We start from the raw sequence: 24433 nt of genomic DNA, 5'->3' as shown, positions 1-24433 counted from the left end.
GAAAATAGGTACGCAAGCCCAATCAGTCAATCCTCAGAGCAGCAGCTGAGGGAGCAAGGGCTGGCCTTTCTTCCAGCTCTAGCTGGGGCACCTGCCACCTTCTTTTTCATGGCCTACACTTTGCATCCAGTGGGATTTCAACAGAATAACCAACTAATTAATCCTAGGGTCAAAGCAGACGATCATGATCAGAGCACAGCGATGGTCATGGATCACCTGGACTTCAAGGCACAACGGAGAAGAGGGAGGACAAGCAGCACTGATATTTAACATACAAACTGGAAATCATCCAAGGCTGAGATTGGCTTTCATACTCAAATAGAAATGTGAAAATGAACTGCAATCTGCTATATGGAATATTACATCTAAATAAGTGACTCTGGAAGACTTTGTTTCCTTGCTCATTTTGGGTAATTTTTAATCATTTAACGTCAATTTATAGGCACCTAGATAGCCTGCCCCTCTCTGACTATGATAGCATTTCCACCCAATACACAAATCAAAATCTAAACAAAATTTCAAAGGAAAAAAAAAACAATGAAAGTAAAAGAATGTTGAAAAGAAACACAAATCAAAGAAATTTATTGGTGTTGACAAAAATATATACTACAAAAAACACAACGTAACACAACAGAAACAAAACCAGAAACCCCACCCCAGAGGGCCCATGTGCCTAACATACTGACACTGTGCAGTCCCAGAAGCCCCAGAGCACGGCACTTAGTTCATGAGGACTTCCATCTGCACCAGCCTCGCATTGGTGTCCCCAGATGTCCGGTAGGGTATCATTCCAGCAAAAGTGATCAGGGCTCGTGCTTGACTTCGGAGTTGCTGAGAGAAACGGGGAGCAAGAGGAGAAAACTGGTTAACTCTCAAGTCAGGCCATGGAACCAAGAACCACACCACATTCTTCTGTTTACTACCCCTGCTATCAAAGAAAGACCCTCCCGGGCAGGTGACAGTCTTACACCTGCAGTCTACTCCTTCAGCATCAGGCAGGGTGAGTGAAGCTTGCCCACTGGGGCCCCAGTTCCACAGGGCAACAAAGCCAAAGGCTGAGAGGCTTACTAAGCAGCAGGCTGACAGGTCTGCCAGGAGAGCTGCCTTGCTCTGCCTTGCTCTGACAACTGCTGATAGCCCGAGCTTCCAAACTGCCTGCCTCCAAAGGACACTTGGGATCTAGTGCTTCAGGTTGCCCCACAGATGCTTATACCAGTAAGGAAAGAAACTGTATCTGGGGTAGCCAGGAATAGTCTGTAACACCTGTAACAAAACCTAAAGCACTGTTCTCCATACTCCTCGAGGTGAAAATTTCCACATCTTTCACTAACGGAAGCATAGTGCAGACAGCCCACAGAGTGCCCTGGAGGTACAGAGCAGGAGTGTAGAGCTCTGAACTACCAAAATCAGGTCTGGCAGTTGGACACTTGTCCTGAGAGTCTCATAAAAAATTAAGTGGAAAAGTTAAGGGAAAGGTAATTTTAAAAAACATCACTGACTGTCTGGCTTCACAGTTTAAATGGGTCAAACTAACACCTTTGCTCTTCTGTCAAACAAACTGGACAACAGACACTGCGAGTCCCACAGTCCTATCTACCTGGACTCTGCTTTACCCATGTACTGCTGGAGGCCCAACGGGCAGCAAGAAAAGCACACGCTGAGGTGTCAGTCAGACCTGGCTTCTAGCCATCGACCCTGCACCTACCTACACCTGAGGGCTCACAAGGGCAAGCAAGTAACCATTTCAGGGCTTAGTTTCCTTAACAGTGGGTATGAAATGCTGACCTAGTTATCTCTTATGGGTCATTATGAGGTTCAAAAGAGAGGAGAAACAATGGTTCCCATCAAATGTACTGACCAAAAACAAAACGTGGTTTCTATGAAAATGTACACTGGTGGAATGAGACTCACAAAATAATTTTATATAGTAAGTCCCTGACTTACGAGCACTGGAGTTGCGAATTTTCACAGGTGTAATATGTAAGACTCATTTTGTTGGAGTGAGGTATGAATCTTACACATTTTTGCAGAAGGGAACTCATTCACAAGTGGGGACTTGCTGTATTTTAAAATGAGCAAAAAGTCTTGTGGACTTAATGCCAAATTAACATTGTTTGATTTTTTTTCTAAAAGCTGGTATTTGTAGACCTAGCACATTTTTTATCTATTTAAAGCTTGAGAAGAGTAGCAATGCTATTAATGCTTGATATCTTTTTTTTTTTTTTTTTTTTGGTCTTTTTGAGACAGGGTCTTGCCAAACAGTTCAGGCTGGTCTTGAGCTCACTTTGTAGCCCATGCTGGTCTCGAACTTGCAATGATCCTCCTGCCTCAGCCTCCCAAGTGCTAGGATTACAGGCGTGCCCCACCACACCCAGTTAATGCTTGATATCCTAAAGGAGCTCCTGATATAAGATTTACCCAGATGCCAGGTCATCAAGGAAAAGAACAGTTTAGGGTACGTGATCTCCTAAGAGTGCAATGTATTCCAAACCAGAAAGGTAGTTCTCCGCAACGTTTCTCGCGAATGCTGAGATCTTACAGAGTCGCGGTCCTCCATGACTCGCTGGGGCCTGGACGCTGAGGATGGACTTGTCCCCTTCAACCTCTTGAACTGTGTGAACAAGATGTTCATGGTGGCGAGAAGCACTTGTGAGAGGTTGTGCCTGATCTATGAAGAAAGAAACACATAGAATAAGGAAAAAGAACCAAACCCTTGGGTTCAGCAACATGGACCACTCTGACTGGTCACACTACATCCACAGCAGCCAGTGGAGAGCTGCAATCACCAAAAAACAGCTGGTGGCAGTGTAATGTCAAGTGTGACAGCATCCCCTGGGCAATGCTACTCAGAAGGCCAGGCAGTCACTTGTCCTGTTCCTCTTGGTAGAGGAAACAAGCCAAAAACATGCTGACAACATCTGAAATGTAGGCTTGGACTAGCCAGCAGATTACCAAAAAGCACTCAGACTTGAGTACTGGGAAGTAAGGATGCACACACTAGTTCTCCAGTTCCCACTATGCTCCACTGTCTCAGAACCCGCCGGCTGTCTCCACTGGACCTGAGTCCTTGGAAGTTTGTACAGAGGCAGGCCCTGGTGCACTACTTTAGTCATAATGCAATGAACAATATATCCAGGAGAACTCAAGAAATAACAAAGGAACAAGTGGCTAAAGGTAGAATCCACAGCAGGGGTAAGATAAGGTTGGCAAGGGGTAAGCCCCTGATCCAGGGCACCCCTCCTCATTCACAGAAACTGGCCATATATCTTTCTCTAAAACAGAACTATGTTTTCATAAAAGTCATTTACTTAAAAATGAACCATTATGTGCCAGGTGTGGTAACGCACACCTGTAATCCCAGCACTTGGGAGGTTGAGGCAGGAGGATCGTTGCAAGTTTGAGTCCAGCTTGGGCTACAAAGTGAGCTCAAGGCCAGCCTGAACTGCATAGTGAGACCCTGTCTCAAAAAGACAAAAAAAAAAAAGAACCATTATGCACTATAAAAATTAAACTGAAACGATACCGGTGACATCTCAGAACTAGGCAGTGTTTGTGCTTGAGAGAAAGTCTTTATGGGCACCCAGGGGAGGTCCAGGCTGCAGCGCCCGTCAGAGAAAGCACACTCTCAGGGGTTAGGCCCTCGGCATGAAGAGAATTTTAAAGTGTTCCTAGCAATTTTACTGTAGAGCAGACAATGGGTCTGGGGCTCATGGGTGACAATTTAATCTATCATCACTGCACTTCTTCTCTGAACAAAACAGTTCAGGGAGGGGAAGGACATCTGTGAATCATGATATGTTTCTTGCACGCAAGGGAAATACAGAAGACCAGATTTAAACATTAGACACCCTCTACTACAAGTGGACAACAGAGTGGACTAGACCTCACAGGATCAGTCAGAAACCTATTTCTCTGAAGAACATGTGTATACTCACACAAAAAAAACACATATCCGAAATTGGACTCGTCCTGGAAAACTCAGCCTGGGTGATTACCGCTGACTAGAACTCTTACAGTTATTAGCTACATTAAAACATAAAGCTTTCAGTGAAGTGAAAAGAACAGAATTCTGTAACTTAAGAAGAAAAAACTTACTTCATCACTGAAATTTCTGAAGGCAGCCACTCTTTCTTCCACACTTTCCTGACTCAAGGGCACCAGCTTCAAGCGCTCAATTATCTGTTTAAAACAAACCACCACAAGCCCTGTGTGATATAGCCTTCACTGTCATTTCATCTCCCTAAATGTGAGTGTCAGCATATACGCTGTTCAAAAAGGCACCTTCATAGAAAATACTATTCCCCTTGTATACACAAAAGCTTCAATTCTAACTTGCTAAGTTGATTCTTATCCCTGTTTACTCACACAATTTTAAAATTCAGAGGCTTCAAATTATTGAGAAACCGTTCTGTTTTCAGATTAAAGGGGAAAGGAATAGAAAAAAGAAAAAAAAGAAAAAAGAAAGCAACATGGAAATCCCTTTTAAATTCCCAAGATCATAGTTGTCCTCCTTCATTTAAGATGCATATTAATGCCATGTCCTTTGTTTTAAATGAATTCCATGAGGCATTTTGAATTTTCAAGGGCATACATTAACCTGCACTTCAAACATCCCTCTTGAAACTTACATCAAAGGCTCTGTCAATATGACCACTGTGATACTCGTCAAAAAAGGTGATCAGGTCCAACAGAAGATAGAATGTAGAGTCCAGAAATTTATTTGCACTTACACCCTGAGCCCTATACCTGAAAGACAAAAAGAGGGGGTTGGGAGGGAAGCAAGGATGTATTATGAATTTCAGATTGTGATCCATAACTGTGGGATGGCACTTTAAATACATCAGAACCTCTTGAACTCTCTAGGTGAGGGGAATCACGAAGTGAAAAACTGTTGCTTTTGAAATGGCTATGCACTGATGGTAGCTTTCCTATCAATCCACCCACATATACTTTGCACAAAACAGAAAAGCCTCAGTCTCCAAATTCTTCGGAAGAGCACGAGTTGCTGAAAGGCAAAAGGCCCAGCAGCCAATACTAGAGATCATTTGCAAAGTGGAAATATACCACTTGCCAAAGAATGTTCTTTTGTATTAGCCCAGAAAAGGATCTTAAACCCCATGTCATGTTGTGTTGTTCTGTTTCTGGTAGTACTAGAGATTGAACCCAAGGCCCTTTTAAAAATTCTGAGACAGGGTCTTCCTTAGTCACTAAGTTGCCCACGCTGGGCTGGAACTTGCAGTCCCCTACCTCAGCCTCCCACAGTTACCAGGACTACAGGCACCTGCCACGATGCCCAGCTCAAATCCACTTTTTTGTGGGTCACTTTATTGTAAGTATCTATAGAAGGCATAAAAAGGAGCACCCTTTGCTTCAGCCTGGGAGTTAAGCCAGCCATTGTGATAACTCAGGGAATTCAGCGAGAGGGGCAGGTAGATTCTACAGCACTGTCCACTAGAACATTCCTCTCCACCACTGGCTGTGTTTCTATGTGCCTGTGAGATAGCCAGTGAAAGGATGTGTATAATCCTGCATAGATAAGGATAATGCCTAGAATTAAGCCTACGTGCAAGATTAAATGTACCTTTCTCTTTGGCAAAACTCTTAAAAGTCTGACAGTCTCAAGTGCAGGTTATAAAGTGTGAACCGGGGACTCTCATGAACCCCTGGGTGGCAGGCTGAGTTAGCAGGCTGAAAGCTATGTGCCGTTACCAAACGTGCACTGGCACTGGCATGCTGCGAGCTCCACAGAGCCAACTCTGGGCCTTACCGTTCAGCGATGGAGAGGGCCATGTTCTTAAGCCTCTCCTTGTTGGACTGAGGGGCACTGATCTGGGGGACAACAGGGCTCAGCAATTTGTTCATCAGCTCCAGCACTTTGTCAGCGTTCTGTTTAAGTTTTTAAAATTAAGAAAATAATCAACAAAAGGAAAAGCTAAATCACAAAAACAAGAGGGGGAACTTTCTGGGGTGACGGACAAATTCTGTATCCCATGAAACATTCACTGAGAAGGACACTTTTGGCCTGCACACTGGTCTACACTCTTACTATACCTCAATCTAAACAGTTTTTAAATTAAAAAACCATGAATTAAAACCCTCTTTGTGCCTATTCTTCTCTGATAAGAGGAAAGAATGTGATCTTTTTTAGGTCTAAATCAACACAGTCTTCATATGTTCTTATGTAGAAATACTTATTCCAGTTCTTTCAAAAGACCCCAGCTGTTGACACACACTCTTCACCAGCACACTGCTGGCTGCCTGAAGGTAAGCACGGAGGCATTTTCACCACAGCTCAAAATCAAAGTGTGACAGATGCTTACTCTGTTGCCAAGTGAGATGACAGTTCAATTCCTGCAGGATGTACTTCCAATCTGCTGCTCTTGTTTGGTCAGACATATCTCATGGGCATAAATAATTCTGTACAACGGGAATTTCAATCTGACTAGACTGTTAATTGCTTAAGCAGCAGGGAAAAATGCTTCAGCAGGGACAGCACTACAGTAACAGTGACGCTGAAATGTCTGTGCACTAAATGACAAAAGGCCAACAGAGCTATCAAGTGCAAAAGGAGGAAAAGGGCACATTTTACCTTGGCAAGGTCATAAAGCTTCACTGCTTCTTCAAATAGTCCTTTATTTTCTGCCACAGAAGCAACTTTATTGATGATAGGCTTCGTGTCACTAGTAAATTTATCTATGACTCCAGGCTGACAAGACAAATTATGGAGGGGGAGAAAAAGAGAGACGGAACGTACAAAGCTAATACTTTAAACACACAGAAACACCCAGGATCCAAAACATACTTTAACTGAAAATGCTTGCCTTAAGAAATGCATGTATTCTACCAGCTAGACTCCGGTCTTCCTACTGATATGAGGTCCTATTAAAACTAGGCGGGGAAAACCGTGGAAGAGATCAAGGAAATGATACATGAAAAGGCAGTAGAAACACAGAGGAGTTAACAATAAGACACCTATCATTTCTGATTTCCAAAATGATCCAGAGAGTGGGTGAAATTATCAATGATTTTCTCATAAAACTGCTTAATGATCAGGAGCTACAGAGAAAAATCAGAGAGCTTGGAGAAAATATCTGAAAGATTGTAGATTTGGTTTCTAAGACAGATGGCCAAAGAAACTCAGTACTGAAAAAAAATACACGGTAAGTGGTATCAGGACATTAAAAAAAATCACCATCACCACTCAGCAACAACTGAATGTTCCAGAGAATATGAGAGAAGCCTTAGGAATCGTGAGAATAAAGTTGGACTGTGTGGGCTGGGGACACAGTTCAGTGGCACAGCGCCTGCCTGGCAAGCACAAGGTCCTGAGTTCAATTTCCAGTACCAAGAAACCAAAAACAACAAAAAAAGAGACTGTGCAACATCTGACGGGCCTCCTGGTTCTCACCAGCACTGGACTCTTAGAGGGGTCAGGTGCAGATGACCTGCCTCTGCCGCTCTGGAGGAGGCACAGGATGCCAAGGAAGAGCATGGGCTCTAAGGTTAGAAGGACTAGGTTCAAATTCCAGCTGTGTGTCTTGGGGGAGATACTTAACTTCTCTAATTTCCATTTTCTCACTTGGAAAACAGATGGTAACAGTTCCCACCTGGGTCACTGGGGCAATTAACTAAGAAACCACATACAAAGCACTCACACAGTACCTGGCAACTATCACTGCCCATAAGCATGGGCTGTCAGCAGCAGCAGCAGCATCACGCCTCTCTCTGAGCTGGGCAGAGTGAGACCATTTTTACAAATGAGGGAAGTAAGTCTCTGAGAGACCAAGGACTTTCCCTAGGCCACAGGGCAAGTCAGGGTCAGGTCTGCTCTCTGACAACGGAGCCTCTGCCTCTTCTACGAGGATACTACAAGGGCTTGCTGAGTTTTAGGGGAGGTGCTACGCCTCCCTGGAGCAGCTGTATTTCTATGGTTGGTGCAGAGATCTAAGTCCTCTGAAATGGCGTTTTGAGAGAGGTCAAGTGTACTTTTTAGCTTTTCCACTTAGGGAGAGGAAGAGTATTAATGTTTTTTTTTTTCCTTAATATTTTCTGAGCCAAGAAGAGCAGAAATGTAGCCTTCTCAACTCAAACAATGGAAAGCAGGACAAGTAAGTATTCTGAACCCATACAAAAATGCTATCTAATCACAAATTCACAAATTTTAAGGAAAGATACACATGTGCACAAAATCAAAGTCATCACTTGGGCCTACGATTTTCATTCTTTGTTTTGTGTGTGTGTGTGTGTGTGTGTGTGTGTGTCAGGGCTTGAACCCAGGACCTTTGTGCTAAGCTACATCTCCACACCTGATTGGCAGATTAATTGTGATACTGGGGAATGAATCCATGGCCTTTGAACTGAGCTCTGGCCCTTTTAGTTTTTGGAGACAGGGTCTCACTAAGTTGCTAAGTTGCCTAGGCTAGCTTAAACTTGCAATCCTTCTGCGTCAGCCTCCCCAAGTGCTGGAATTACAGGTGCGTGGCACCACACCTAGCCCATTTTATTTTCTAAACTAAGCAATTTCATTCAGATCTGTGTCAGCAATACTTTGAATCCTAAAATAGTGTTCCTTCAACATTTCTAAGCCCGCAACTGCAAACCAACATTTAACTCACCTTCCTACTTCCATCGTTCTGCAGTTTCCCAAGAATCATATCAAACTGTAAAAAAAAAAAAATTTACTCAATTTAATGGGTAATACACAATTCTCTGGACACAAAAAGGGGGAAGAAAATGGGTGAATGGAAGTCTTACACAAATGCAAACTAGGAAACAGTGGCACTGAAATCAGTATCTTCATCATGAGGAACCAAAGGAAACACCAAGCTCAGCCCCAGGCCCCAACCACCATACCGAGAAGCATGTGCAGTGCCACAGCTCCTGAGAGCACATATGCAGGGAACTGTGGGCAGTGGGGGAAAGGAAACTGACATACCTCTCGGCTTTCTATCACAAGCTCACTCACACAACGTAAAAACATGTTTTCTCCTTGACTATCTTTCTCATCCCTGTCAAGAGACAAGAGTAATCTGGTTTCTGGCACGGATTTGGGGTCTCTGATAGTAATTCTCAGAGATCAAAACTAGTGAAGGGTGAGAAGAAAACACTACCTGAGGAAGTAGAAGTACTGGAGGGCATCCCTTGGGTCTGTGGACTCAAATTTCCGGGTGTACAGCATAAGCAGTCGTACAAAGTTCAGCCGCCGCATGCAGGGAGGGTCACCAGGCTCATGGCTGACTGTATCAGGGGGACAGAATGGGTCACAACCACATTGCTCCTCTGTCCCACACAACCTAAGAACAATGTAAATTGAATCCACAGGCCTAGGAACATCTACCCCTGCAGCCCAGCCCAGTTTCCAATGTAAACCTTGGCCGATCTCCCTCACCAGCCTGTCTCAATTTCTCTCCAGGGACAAGAGTGAGGAGCATGCAAGAGTGCAGAGCATGACACTGTGTAGTAAATGACCAGCATGCTGGTCTGCAAATGAAAAGATAATACAGCTCACTGTTAAGACTCAGGCTCTGGGATGACTGTGCTGCTCTCCTAATGAACCTGCAGCAATTCACCCACATTTACTTCACTTTGCCACCCATGCTGGTACGTGGTGGTCCTTAAGACAGCTGGCTGGGTTTCCAAGATCATTAAAGCCAGACCCTAGTGGAAACCAGACTCACGACTCAAAGGGACTGCTTTGTCTACACCATTCTCCAGGCAACCAAACTGGCCACAAAGCCGGCACTTTGCATAGCACTTTCTGTATTTCACACTGCAGGGAATTTTAACATGGGGAAAAAAGCAAGGACCCCAACCGTAATTAACCACATGCCCTAAAATGATTGCCCAAATCCTGAGTGGCTATAATCTACTGCTGATGGGAATGATGTAAGGTGACACCATTGCCAATCCTGTCATGAATACTTACGAAGCTGAGCATTCTGTCCTGACGATTTTAAAAGCAGTTTCAGCTCAAACAGCACCAGTGCCACATGGACAGCATGGGGGCGCATCCGTTCCAGGCGGAAGAGAAAGGCGATGGCGGCTTCAAACTGTGCTGTCAGGAACAGTACTTGGAAGTACAGGAAGGGCTGCTGGTGCACCCTAAAGTGGGACTCACCTAGGGGGTCAGGGAGATAAACCTACTCAGAAAAAAGTTGCTAACAGCCTACTGGCCTTCCTGGGAGGGAAGAAAGCATGAGCCCGAGGCTGAATTTGCAAAAGGCCCTGGACACGTGAAGCACAAAGTGAGATTTTACCTGGCTCTTCTACCTGCTCTAGACCTCACAGAGGGCTGGCAAGAAGGGCCTGCGCTACGAAACCCAACTGTGCTTCAGGTAGGAGAGAAACAAAGTAAAAATCTTAAAGCCACAAAGGGACTGTTTTACCTCTGTGCCTGGTAAGAATGACTCAATACAGAGGGAAATAAAGATTTCAAAGAAGCTTCAGTTGAGTCATATTCATAGAAATCTGAATTCAACAACCACTAACTACTAGCTGGAATCACCTATTCTTCCAAGAAATTTTAAAACAGCAAGGAGAAGATAAAAAGACCAAAGATTTTTCTTTTCCTTTGTGCTCAGATATGGTCAGTGGCAAGATCTGGGAATGAAGAGTGATGTCTTCTTCATGTGCGTCCCTGAGCAAATGTCTACCACAGCAGTTGAAAGAAGTAGCTCACTGTTGAAGACACGTGGGACATACACATTTCTGAAGGCCACAAGGCCTCTATCTGCATTTGAAATGCTACAAATTCAAGAGAGTTCAGAGACAAGGATCTTCTAGAAGGAAACAAAGTAGCTGTCTGAAGTGGACAAGAGGAGAGAAGAATGCAGCATCCAGGATCTTACCATAGTCTTCCAACAACTGTTTCTGGAACTGTGAGAGACTGAGCCTGTCTTGTGGAGAGCTGGTGCCGTCATCATCAAAACATACTTGGTTCAACTAAACCCCAAAACAAAACACATGCATTAGTACAAACTATATCGAGTCATGTTTACAGCTGTAGCTGCTCAGCAGCCATGCTCAATGCTGGGGGCTGGAGGCTGTGTTAAAGACTATGACTATTATGAGGGGCTGGGGATTTAGCTCAGCCTGCCTGGCAAGCGCAAAGTCGTGAGTTCGACTCCTGATACCGGAAAACAAACAAACAAACAAAAAAGACTATTATGGAACATTATAAAATTTTAAAAATACAGTCAGGAGACAGAAAACCCACTGGTCCTGATCATTTACTGGCATTAGACGTTAAGCAGGGAAGATCTGTGTGGAGAACTTGAGCGGAAAGAAGGGGTGAAAACCTGCTCAGGTTAGGGAAGCAGCGCTACCTTCAGCCAAAGGTAGTCCTCAGTTTTGTCTGCCACCTCGCTCTGGTTGTCAGTGACATCGCATCTGCCAATGATGCAGTACACGGCCCGCTTGTAGGGGTCTGTGTTGTTCCTGAGGGCTCTGCGGTAATGAAGCCGGAGCTTGTTTTCTGTAGCTGGGGACAATCTAAAGACATAAGGGAACCAACAGCAATACTCAGTGACGGCCCTCAAGAGCAAGACAACATACCCACTTACGAGAGTTAGGAGGCCTTCATCCTAACTAAAAGACACTGTCTCTTCAGCATCATCTCTTTTACCTGACTTATAATTACCAGCTGGTGTCTCTGCTTGTCAGCTTTCTCTAGGTGCTACGACCTTCAGGGTTAGGTCAGAAATTCTGGGATCAGTGCTCCACCTCATCCCCCAGCAACCCTAGTGCAGTGAAGGACATCAGTGATCATCCCCAACTCTCTCAGTACCCCCTGGCCTCACACTCACTCAGCTCTATGCCTCAGGGTCTCCAGCAGAAAAAAACCCAAGACGTTAACCCTACTTTAAAGACATTAAGCCTACCTTAAACCCTAGTATGAGCAAGGCAGAGGCTTGTGATTTGAGATAATCTCTTGACGTGCCATTAACACTGCCAAGAAAAGTATCCCTCATTTTTCCAGGTACAATGAAAGTAACCACTATTACTTCTTATATATAAACTGGGTTTGACTATGAACTTGTGTCCAATTGCATTAGTAAACTCCAGAGAAAAAGTAAGGTGTGACAGCTCCTTACTGCAAGAGAACTTTTAAAAAGTCTCATTTTTTAAAGCATCCTGATGTCCCTTAGATTTACAGATTTACAGGCAAATCATGCTCCCAAGAACACGGTCCTTTGTTATTAGAACAGGTAGAGGCATGTTTAGAGAGCCATGTCAGAACAGGGATTTCCTTTGATGTTTTCAATCATATTCCTAAAGAGTTCTGTCCACATCCTAAGCTCCTTTTTCCCTCTGGGCAGAAACTTATTTTAAGCATGTGCAGGGAAAAGTGAATCATTTCAGTAGAGATCATCCCCTTCATTCCATGTGGCTTCTTGTGGATGTGCCACCTCACTCACCGTACCTTCTGTCCTTGCTGTTCATGTACTCCTGGAACCAGGTCTTAAACTCTCCCAGCTGGTGCTGGGCCCGATTAACCACCTGTGAGGCAGCAAGCAAGTCTCCACAGCGCATGCAGTAATAAATTAGTGCCCAGACGGGGTGGCCCTCCACCTCTCCGTCCTAAGGGGAAAAAGGCAGATGCTTGAAGTAAAAAAAACTTTACTGCTTTCTGATGTGTGGACACCCAACTAAGTCCCTTTCCTTCCGTCACATCACTGAGGTTTTCACAACACCATTAACAGCTTCGCCCTTCCCTTTGTTTTACAAAGAAACTGAGGCACAGGGTGGTTAAGTAATGTGTCCAAGGCAAGGCAGGAAGAGGCAGTGTAGTCCTGGAGCTGCTCCTCTAAATTGCATGTACCCTACCTGATCTAAATCCAGCCTTGTGCTTTCTCCATGGAATCCTAGCAGCTGGCAGTAACCAGGTAACTTTCTTCTGGAGCACAGACATATACTCCAAAACCTCCCACAAAGCAAGGGCTACAGATGTAGCTGACCACCTACATGGTGTAGTGATATATGCATGCTTATAGTCCCAGCACTCTGGGAGGTAGAGGCAGGAGGATCACAAATTCAAGCTCAACCTGGGCAACTTAATGACTAAGCAAGATCTTGTGTCAAAATTTAAAAAAGGACTGAGGATACAGCTCAGCGCCAAGGTCCTGGGTTTTATCCACAGTACCAAAAACAAAATGAAATGAAACAAAACAAAACAGACATAACTAACTAGAAAGAGAGTGTCCTTATCTACTAAGTTTATTAAATCTTAACTGCTAATGAATAGCCAATCAAGCATTCCTTATTCAAATGCTGCCTCCTGGTATCAGATACTGCTAGGAACAAGAAATGTGAGGCAGCTCTGTCCCCACCCTCCCAGCATTGCAGCTGACCTGTCCTAAATCTATTTTTGTTACCTGTCTGTGCAGCAAGCCTCTGCTCACCCTTCTTGCTCTGCTTTTCCCTAAGTCCTCTAGAGAAGTAGATCTCAGGCTTCCTTTTTTGGCCCCTCTTCCCTTTCCCCAGTAAGACTCTTTCCAAGCCCCAGACTGAATCATGTCACTTGTCCACTTACATTCTTCGAGCTGTTAAGTCCTAAGTGCTTAGCCTGGCACTTAAGGCTTTTGCCAGCTGGCCCCCAGCTTGCCAGGCCCTATCACACACCCAACACTCCCCATACTCTTTCTTTGCTGCCTCCACATGTTTGTTCACAAAGCCCTCTTCTTCTTGAATAGCCTTTCTGAGGCCTCAGGTTGGTGAATTCCTGTTCTTTAGAGCAAGTGTGATGCTCACCTCGGTCATGAAGTCAGCCTCCTCTGTATCTCCCCACCCTTGGCACAAAGCTCCAGTTTAGTGCTCTGTATAATAAGTGACGATAAGATGCTTTCCCAGCTGGACAGTCAGCTGAGAAGGGCTATATCCTAGAACCCGTGTCTAACACCATTCTTCCAGCTACTTTAGCTAAACATCTCAGAAGTCACCCCAGACCATGCCTCTCACACACACCCAAGCACCTCAGTGAGTCCTCCCAGTTCAACTTTCAAACCACAGCCCAAACCTGGTGCCATCTTCCCCCCTCCTCCTCTGCCCAGGACTCTTATGCAACTAACCTCTGAAGAACATTCCAATTTCCACCCTTACCTCCCTGGTCCCCTTACCATACACAACCTCATTTCAACTGAAAACCCCTAAGAGCAACTACTCTGGTGGAGTAACTGACCATATGAAGTTGCCAGTACCTGAAGTCCAGGTAAAGGAGCCGGAAGTTTAATGTTCAGGAAACTTCGAACCAGCTGGTAAGTCCCAGGTACACCACCCAGCTGGGCCTGATGCAAATTTCCAAAGACCGTCACAAGTGTGTAATTCTTGTAACTGGAAAAATTTTAAAAGGGAAAAAACAAGTAGGTTGTTAACACATATTACCCACAGTTATGTCCACACTCATGGCATTAGGCTGTGAACTCAAATGCAGAGCCTAGCTTTCAAACCTGGCACCAAGGAGGAAATAGTACATGCTTGCTCAAGCAAGCCTCATTATTAACCACTGTAAAGATTTCTCATCACTGCAGACACTCAAAAGAAATCCCTGAAGGAATGCAATTGTAGACTTCAAATACTTTAAGGGCTGATTTGTAGAATAACTGCTCCAGCTCACAGCCCATTGCTCTAGTGGGTTCTTCTTACATTTTTTATTCTGAAAAGCTTCTAACCTTATAAAAAATGAATAGTTCGATCAATTGCCATATGCCCTTTACCTAGATCTACCAATTACTAACACTTAGATGCACATTTTCTCTCCGTCTGTATCCACACACATATTTACAAACATGCTTAAAATTTTCTTTCCTGAACCACTTGAAAATATATCAGAGAAATCAGGGGCTACCTTACCTATAAATACATCACTACTTAGCTCTTAAGAACTATGACATTTTCCTACTTAATACCATTGTGACATTAAGAAATTTAACATTAACTATTATTATCTAAAATATTATCTACTATTATGGCTTGGATCAAAAGTGTCCCCCAAAAGGCTGATATGCTCAGAGGTGGGGCTTTTGGAAGGTGATGGATTGTGGGGGCCTTATAGAGGGCTTGCTGTTAGGAAGTCGGGTCTGGTCCAAAGAGGTGGGTCACAGGGGCATGACCTGGGTTTATTCCGCTCTGTGGCTCTCCCTTCACTTGCTCTGCTTCCTGTCTACCAGGCCAGCAACAGCTTAACTTCTGCCATGACCCTGTGCCACCCTGTCTTGCCTTGGAGCTTGCAGACTGAAATCTCTATAAACTGACTCCCGGCCTCGGGGCTTCCCGGAAGGAGGGCTTCTGGCGCACAGGGAGCTGCGGGTGGGGAGCGCCAGCCTTCTGGCTGGCTAGCTTCCTGCCTGCTGGCTCCCGGAGGGTGGGCCCTTAGGCCGGCGGCCGCCGCCGCCGCTCAATTGAGATCTATCATGACACAGAGAAACAGTGACAAAATTGGCCCACCATGCACTGACAGCAGTTGCCCACCCACGGACGTGTGTGAATCATTGAAACTTTGAACAACCCCTGGGAATACATGCCATACAACGGGCCACTCTTGCTCCTGCCATTGGGAACCAGAAAGGTCCAGAGTCAGCGGAGGAGCAGCTGCTGAACAAGGACTCAGAGAACATGAGAATGCAGACTAAGCCCGCGGAGTCAGAGGTCCAGTGGACTGTGGTCACCAGAGCCGCTCAGAAGCTGTAAACCAGGAGGACCTTGCACAATACCTGCAGAGACTCACTGGAAGCCATTCTTCCTCTGACAGTACAGGCTGTGGTGGAGCTCCGGAGAAGTCTGCAGCAGGATTCCTGCTGACTGTGCTGACAGTTGGGGAGAGGACACTAACTAGTTGTGGGGTCCCAAAGCAATGGGAAGCTGAAGAGAAAAAGCTACAAAGAATGGCTTTCACCCCAGATAGCTCACTTGAGATATTAGTAAGAATTGCCTCCTCAGTACTCTATAGCCATGATGAGGAGGAGGCCAAGGAGAGAAAACAAAGAGACTGAGAAAAAGCAGCTGCTTTTGCTGCACCACTAAGAGAAACAGATCCCAGGTCTGATTCCCGGGGCTCCAAGAAGAACTCGACAACTGCATTCATTGGCTACCACTGTTAAAAGCCAGGCCACCTCAAGAGGAACTGCCCTAAGAGGCCCCATGGGCCATGCCCTGGATGCAAAGGAGACCACTGGAGATCGGTCTGCCCTCTGAGGTGGAGGCCCCAGAGCTCAGACCCATGCTACCAGTTACTCCAACAGGAATGAGAGGGCTTGGGGCATGGTCTGCCTTCTCCCTCTGGCCAGACCGTCATCTCCATCGAGGAGCCCTGGGTAATCATGACTATGGAGGAACAAGAAAACAGCCTGTTGCTAGACACAGGTGCAAGTCTCTCGGTCCTTCTTTTCAATCCTGGCCTTCCTTCCAGCCATCATACCTCAGTGAAAGGAGTCACTGGTGAGGAGGTAATATGCTATTTTTGACAACCCTTAGGCTGTAACTACTTAATAGGTCCCTCTTGCATATCTCTGTCTTCCTGAGAAACCATATTGAAGATACCACCACGTATTACAACAGCCATGGATATTTTCCTACTAATCTATATCTATCCATAACTGTGTAAAGTTTGTAATGTTCCTATCCTATTTCATAAATGGATGTCTGTTTATTATTATGTGTTTCCTACAACAACCATTGAGAATAGTTAATGATTTTTCAGTAGGTCACTCATGTATAGCTCTATTTATTTTCCTTAGAAGCCACTTTGAAGATACCAAAGTATAGTACAACTCTTGATAATCTCCTACCTCTTTTGTCTGTAACTCACTATTATTTGTCTATTTGTTTTCCTGAGAAACTATTTTGTAGACAATAATATGTAAAATGATAACCATTGATAATTTCCTACCATTTTGTCTATAATTTGCTAAGTCCCCCCTATTATTATGTTATCCTTCTTTTATTCTTTAAAATTAAAAAAAAAATTAAAAAAAAAAAAAAGAAATCTCTATAAACTGTGAGCCAAATTAAACCTTTCCTCCCTTAACTTGGAGTTTTCGAGCACCATGTCCCAGTGTCAAAGAAAGTAAGACAGGTGCTAAGCTCCAGCAAGGGGGCCTGACTAGAGAAGGCAGGTTTCTGGGGTTAAGTCTCTGGAGGGTGTATCTGTCTTCTGGCTCCCTCCCAACTGTCTCTGCTCCTCGGCTGCTATAAGCTAAGTAGCTTTCCCCCACCGTGCCATTTCTGCCTTGAAGCCAGAGGACCATGCATGAAGTGAAACCTCTGAAACCACGAGTTAAAACGTTTTTCTAAAAAACAGTACTGGGGATTGAACCTAGGCCCTTCACACTGAGCTGCAGCCTCAGCCCTTTTCATAGTTTTATTTTGAGACAAGTTTTCACTAAATCCCTAAATTGTCCAGGCTGACCTCAAACCTGCAATCCTCTTACCTCAGCCCAAAATAAAACTTTTGTTTAGGTTGTATATGTCAGGTATTTTGTTCCAGGGATGAAAACTGACCTACATTCAAGTTGCTTAATAATGTCCTTCATTGTTTCTTTCCTTTTAAATACAGGATTTCTTTTTAATTTCTTTTAAATACAGGTCTTCTTTTTGGGATCCAATCCAGGAAATACTGGCAACTAGTTGTCCTGTGACTTTTAGCTCCCTTGAGAATAGTTCTACCACCTTCTTTGTCTTTCATGACACTTACCTTTTCAAAAGAACTCAGTCCGGCTGTCTGGCAGAACAGCCCACAAGGTGACCATTTCCTCATGATTCAACTCAGGTTCAACTTTTTAAAATCAATAATCCTACACAGTTCTCACTAAGTAACACTTGCTACTAGTTCTCACAACAAGGCCATATTAGCGGTAATCACTGGATCTGACTTACTTGGTTACCAGGCGTTGCTCACCAGATCTTTCCATCATAATTTATTATTATTCCCTTTTATAATTAGGTCCTATGACTATTCTGTTCACCAACAATCTTTGACTAAACAGCTTTAGTTCCTACTGCTAGTCCTTGCTGAACCAATTATTATTGGTTAGTATTGAACTAGTGACTGCAAAATGATGATTTTTCTATTGCTCTCTTTTCATTTATTTGTTTGAATACGACCTTCAATACTCTGCAGTGTTTTTTAAGTGCTTCTATAGAAAGACTAAATGATCCAAGTTACTAATATTAAAACGTGGATAATATAATAAAAACTTTCTAAATATATCCTTGTTTAAAATGAAACAGACTACTTCAAAAAGTCAGGTGCTCACTCTGTAAGTGAAAAGATGCTCTACAAAAGATTTAATACAATGAGAGGGGAAATGAGAGACAATGGAATCTGATGCAATTATGAAAAATGATACTGATACAGAATTTAAATTCAAGATATATAAAACCATATATTGCACACGTTTGAGCAAAACTGTATAAAAAACAAAACACTCATACAAAAAGGTAAAAGGAACCTCTGGATATTAAGGTATAGAGGAGGACCTCCTATCTTTTTTTCAGGTCTTTTTTTGGGCATCTTCCAAAATTTTTAGAAGAATTTTGTGTTCCTTTTATAATTAAAATGAAAAACAATTTAACAAATATAATGAGCTCTCTATCACTGGAAGTATTTAAAAGCAGAGGATGGATGAAAAAATAGAGAGAACACAGGTTTCCAGTATGGTCTCTTCCAACCTGAATTAAGACACTTCCTATATGCTGGCAAAATCCTAGGTGGAAGAAGCAGCCCAAATTTCTTGATGGCTACAGAATATATATCCTGACTCAAATCTTGGGGTGTGGCAGGGATGACACTGATGAACCCCTGTATTTCCTCAACATTTCTGGCCTTATACATAAAAATTTGAGACTAGGCTTACTTTGACATCTGGTGCATTACATTGTTTGAAATATTATATGTACACTGTCAGCAGAACACCATCAGCAAAAATACTTTAAAACTAAATATAATTATCCTAAACTATCCCCTTTATCAAAAGGTGATAATGAATTCTTTAACAGGACACCACCAGAGACCAACACCACTGGAGTCACTGGAGTGAAAAAGAAAATAAGGTTATGATTACTGTGAACAAGAAACTCCAAAACAGTGCGTTTAGGAAATTAATGGAAGAAAATAATAATAAAATAGGGTGGCTTACAGAGACTTAAGACAAAGGAATGTAGCCTGGTATCATTGGTGAGGGTGAGATGTTAAGCATTAGGTTTATCAAGGAAAAAGCAATCATATACTTACAACCATTTTTAAAAGTTCCTTCAGGTTTTAATATGGTGTAAGAAATTCTGCCTTACATTTTGCTGACTTGTAATGAATAAATAATACTGCATACATTAGGATCTTTATGGCTGAAGGTCCATATCCCCCAAACTGCATCACAAATTCAGCCAAACCCTGATGAATTATTTTATAAATGCTTTATGCCCAGGCTACAGGGGTAAAAAGCATTCGGGGTTTCAGATTTCCCCTAACAAAGGAATGGAAGGTAGTAAGTACGGTCTGATGGTGTCATTTCATGTAGTGATTGTATAATTAACATAGTATTTGGTATAAAAACCTGTTCTCCGAATTACCTCTGTTACACACAAGGAAATCGTATGAGTTCCTAATGAGGTATTATTTTGTTGACAAAGGGCAACCACACGACAAGGCTGCTGGCAGGTGCAGAGGACCAGTGGCAAAGGGCTGCAATTTAGAAAGTACATTCAACTGAGCTTTCTCTTCTCTAGCCAGCAGGAAGAGGCCCAGCACCCTGTCTCAGAAATAAAGAGAGTCTGTTGCACACTCGTGACAACCCCTGCTGGCCCATTCAGAGCTGGAAGGAGTGTCCATAGGGAGGAAAGAATGGCACAGGGCCTACTAATGAAGGGGACAATAGTTAGGGCACAGCCACAAGCCCCTCAGCAACCACCTCCAATTAGTGAGGAGGTGGCAAAGGAGCCCAGGCACAAATCACAGGCATTAGCAGCTGGGAAAGCCCCTAACTCACAGAGATAAACGGAATCAGGCCAGAAGGAAGTCAGGTTAAAGGGGCCTTCTCGAAGTAAGGCAGTAATATTGCTGGGAGTAAAAGTTACAATGCTGAGAGAAAACCAAACAGCCTAGGAGTAATGGCTGAACCGCATCAAGAAACAGGATTGTGACCTTAGGCCCCTTTAACCTGACTTTTCCTCTGGCTGATTCAATTTATCTCTGTGAGTCAGGGGCTTTCCCAGCTGCTAATGCCTGTGGTTTGTGCCCGGGCTCCTTTGCCACCTGCTCACTAATTGGAGGTGGTGGCTGTGGGGCTTGAGGCTGTGCCCTAACAACTGTCCCCTTCATCATGGCACAATAATCATAGTGTGTCTATATTAAGGGACAGAGAGCAGGGAACAGTGCTCCCTGACTGAGGAGCGTTTCTGAGAGCAGGACTACTTTTCAGCCTCCCTCAATCTGTTTCCCGGACACCAGCCATAGTGCACTTAGCCAGAGGACTGCTTAAGACCAAGAAAAAGGGGGCGGGGGATTTAGCTCAGTGGCACAGTGCCCGCCTGCCAAGCGCAAGGTTGTGAGTTCGATTCCCGGTACCAGAAAAAAAAAGACCAAGAAAGAGCGGCCATCAGGGACGGGAAAGCCAGGCCCACTGTGCTTGTATTGCCTTACCTCTGCTCAAGGTATCCCAGCGCCTGCCTCACAAAGTCCATGCGCACTTCCAAGCTGTTTCGGCTCTTCAGGGTGTCACCGGCTGGTACCAATAACACATCTACCATTTGTTTTACCATGGTCCACATGTCAGAAATGTTCTGTGTATAAATGAAACCACATGTGACAATGGTGCAGGGACAGAGAATTTGTCTGGCTGTTAGAGCACTCTGCCTTGAACAGCAGACAGCATGAGGATGGGGGTGAGGCTACTATCTTCTGAGAGCCCCAGGCTCAAACTCAGTGCAAAAGTTCTGCCCCTGCCCTGCCAGCCCCCGGAGTTCTATGCACTGATGAGCCAGCCCCCAACCCCAGACTGGTTTTCAGATTGATTACCATTCCAGGCCTGACATAACCCCTTATATAATTAAAGCCACATAAAAGTAACAAGAACATTGAATCTCAGTGGGTTAGCCCTTAAGAGAGACTGAATACATTTATAATTGTCCAGAGCTCTAGGAATTCAAACGCAAGTGCTACGTATTAGTCCTTACAAGGTTATTTGAATTTCTTAAGGCTTAAAATAAGAGTTTAACCTAAATAATCTAGGCTTTGTCCTTGCAGAGACTCTCCAAGTGGCCACAGCTCTCACCCAGTTTTGTGAACCTTGGGCCTTGCATTGTCCTTCCCACTCACTCCCTTCCAAAGCCTCCCAGGAAAACGCAGCGTTCTTTCTACCAACACACAGCAGGCCTCCCTCTCGGGTCCTCCTGTCTCTAATCTCTCCTTTAAACTGTGTTCCCAAACCCTTGGCAATTTTCTAGAGAAATACAGGTTTACATTTTTCCAAAGCAAAAGAAAAAACCTGCAGTTTCCCTCAAAAATTAAACTACAGAACACCTAGCTAAATGTGATGCGGGGGGGGGGGGGGGGGGGGAGACGACGACGGCGGCGGCGACGATGACGGCGACGATGACGATGACGACGACGACTAGTAAATTCTTACTTTCTTCTCTAGATCTGCTTGTACTGCCTTACATTTTACTATTTACAGAATTACATGCATTTTGGAAAAAACTATAACCTAAAATCTGTGCGTGGGTTCTTGCTTCTATAATAGCAGTCTTCCCTCCTTTTTTCTTTCTCCTAGCTACCTATCAAGCCACCTATCCATTCATCCACTCTTTGTTTTACTGCCCTCTCCCATAAAACTGGCCAGGGATAAAGAGTGGAGGGCAAATAAAAAATAGGCATGGGAGATGTGAGAGAGAAAGGGACCGAGTGGCATGTAAAGAATTCTCATAAAGACCCCACCCGAGTCAAGTTCAAGGGGCTGGCCACTATGAAAACTAAATCACCTCTTCAACTGGATGCTCCTCAAAGGGCCCCTCGTCTGTCTGAGCAGGAAACTGGTGAGCAGAGAGACAGAGGCTGACAGGATTTCAAAGCAAATATAGCTCAAGGAGACCACTTATGACTATTAATTGACCCTGGCCGGGCCTTTTGAAGATATACTGAAGAAAAAAATCATCAAAAAAACCACTCCAAAATTATTTAAAATAAAACTCTGAAGAACAGTTAACATTTTATTCCACGAAACAGTCTCTTCAGCACACTTCAGCCAAGTCAGCAAGCTGCTAATCCCATCTGAACACGAGACCCCACTTTTCTACTTGGTTTAGCAGGGGCAATACCTTATCATTCAGGCGGGGGACCGTAGCACAGAGGTCCACGAGGTTAGGCTGCAGCTGCCCACTGACAATCTTCTCATTATAGATATAAATCTGAAATGATGGAAAGCAAAGTAAGCGGCAGTGGCACAATTCCAATTTTCCCTTCTTCTTAAGACCTCCTAAAGCAGTTCTGAAGCCAGCAAATGCTCAGTAGAAGCTTCCATCAGCTTCTATTCCCTACCCACACGGGCTAGCGCCTCAGCTCTGCGTCAGCTATGAGCAGTACACCAAAGGTAGCTACTACCAGAGCTTCCCAAACACCTGATGCATGAAAGCAAGTTGGTCCTGAGTAGGAGGGCCACAGGCAGGGAGAAGGGAGCAAAGACACTGGAAGGGCTTTGGTTGCTGCTTCCCAAGAATCATGCCAAAATCTTGCGGAATTGTAGCCAAAAGACTGATGAGCCTCCGTTTAAGGCTCACAGAGTGAGTAAGTTTACAGCCTCCACATGTGTTACATTAGCAGTGGCTGCATATGTGGAATATCTGTTTGTCCTACAAAGAACCTGCTCTTTAGGTAAAAATATCCTTTAAAAAAAATGGACGACAGTATCACTTGGCTTTCAGAACTGTTATAAAGATGAAATAAAACAGTTTCAAATTACAAGTACTGTTTTACTCACTGACCATTTATTAGGGGCCCTCCCTTTGTAAGGTACTATGTTCAATATGAAACATTTGAACTTCTCCACTGGAGAAGATGGCCACATGCCACAGATATTTGACATTACCATGTCCTAAGTGCTACGAAGTTTTCGTTTTTACAGATAAACTACAGTATGTTTCTTCAGAGGCTTATAATTCATTATGCCTGAACTCCTGGTGGTCATGGCAATGGAGGGAGTCACCCACATAACGAAAGTTGAAATGTAATGGATGTCAGTGTGTATATGGGGGGGATGGTCAGAAAAGAAAGACCTAAAAATTGGAGCAGATGGAAATAAATGAAGGCAGTGGTAAACCAAGGAGTTGGAAAGAGGGTGAACTCGCCTGTGGGAAGCTGATAAAGCTGGCTTCAGCCACTAGGAGTTCTTAATAGCAATGGTACTATACCTGTAGTTATTGCCAATAGTAAAGGAGAAAGACTTTAAAAGGCATTGATGAAATGACTTTCAGTAAAGGGTAGAAAAGGGATTTAGGGTAAAGCCATCAGCCTACCAGGTATTTAGTTAATGCAGAACTCCAGTGCCTAATTAATTGGCAATTGAAGACAGAGACCTCCATCAAAGCACACAAGGTCAAACAGTCTCTTACAGCCTTTTGCTCCCCTCTAGAGCTGCTACCAGTTTTTGCCTCCAACCCCTACTCCAGATTAGAAGGAAAAAGGACGTGCTAGTGCTGAAAGTGACAAGTGGTACCAGTGAGTTCCCCGTAAAGTCAAGGGAGTTGGTAGTGGCTGGGGACATGGTCCCCGGCTACTGCTCATGTGGGACTATCTTAAAGAGGAAGGAAACGCACATCCTGAAGGAAATCCCAGCACTCTTCAGCTCAAGAAACAGCAATGTTTTTCTTTCTTGATACTTTGTGGAAGAAAATGGCAAATTATAGTAAAACACACAGTCATTTGGTACTATTTTATTCAAAAAGTCAACCCCAGATATGTCCTGTCCTAAGGGCAGTTATAATCCAATAGAAAGCCTGTGGTTAGCACACAGAACCCCAATCCACCCCCTTACTAGTGCATGGTCATGATCAAAGGCCAGAAGGATGACCCTCAATACATCAGGAGCTTTGCCAAGACAAAAATTATATTAAGGAGTGTTCAGTACACTATGCTTACTATGCAGAAAAGCATTTAGGAAAGTTCTCTCAACAAGAAGTGAAAGAAAGATTTCTGCTCATACCACAGCTCACACGTATCACAGGTAACTCAGTTAATACAGAACTACATTTGTTATGCAGTGCAGCTACTCAAGGCTTTACTGTACAGGCAGCTACTGCCGACAATGTAAATAGGATGCCCTGATTAGTGTAGAGGGCAGATTTCAATTTCTCCTCATTAAATCTGAGTCATTCTATTACCAAATTTGGTAGAATTCCCTAGTGGCCTGTGTGGTAAAATATTAACCAGTTCTCTAAATAAAAACCCAACTTG

At 43.9% G+C, this 24433-nt stretch overlaps 1 protein-coding gene across 1 annotated transcript in view; it reads right to left on the bottom strand.

Moving 5' to 3' along the window:
* Positions 1 to 554: 554 nt before the first annotated feature.
* Positions 555 to 24433, bottom strand: part of Nup93 (nucleoporin 93kDa) — a 125214-nt gene continuing 101335 nt past the window's right edge. The window contains exons 7-22 of the mRNA XM_005388358.2: positions 22303 to 22392; positions 20630 to 20769; positions 14196 to 14328; positions 12422 to 12579; positions 11325 to 11490; positions 10848 to 10941; positions 9926 to 10117; positions 9111 to 9237; positions 8936 to 9008; positions 8616 to 8660; positions 6590 to 6706; positions 5768 to 5886; positions 4629 to 4746; positions 4096 to 4179; positions 2540 to 2668; positions 555 to 831 (exon numbers count right to left, since the gene is read on the bottom strand). Coding sequence (XP_005388415.1) covers positions 721 to 831; positions 2540 to 2668; positions 4096 to 4179; positions 4629 to 4746; positions 5768 to 5886; positions 6590 to 6706; positions 8616 to 8660; positions 8936 to 9008; positions 9111 to 9237; positions 9926 to 10117; positions 10848 to 10941; positions 11325 to 11490; positions 12422 to 12579; positions 14196 to 14328; positions 20630 to 20769; positions 22303 to 22392 — 1896 coding nt within the window. The 3' untranslated portion in view covers positions 555 to 720. The remainder of the gene's footprint in view (positions 832 to 2539; positions 2669 to 4095; positions 4180 to 4628; positions 4747 to 5767; positions 5887 to 6589; positions 6707 to 8615; positions 8661 to 8935; positions 9009 to 9110; positions 9238 to 9925; positions 10118 to 10847; positions 10942 to 11324; positions 11491 to 12421; positions 12580 to 14195; positions 14329 to 20629; positions 20770 to 22302; positions 22393 to 24433) is intronic.

The sequence above is a fragment of the Chinchilla lanigera genome, unplaced genomic scaffold (assembly GCF_000276665.1).
Source record: "Chinchilla lanigera isolate Chin_1 unplaced genomic scaffold, ChiLan1.0 scaffold00032, whole genome shotgun sequence".
NCBI lineage: Eukaryota > Metazoa > Chordata > Mammalia > Rodentia > Chinchillidae > Chinchilla > Chinchilla lanigera.
The sequence above is the reverse complement of the archived record's forward strand: the minus strand, read 5'-3'. Positions and strand labels throughout refer to the sequence as shown.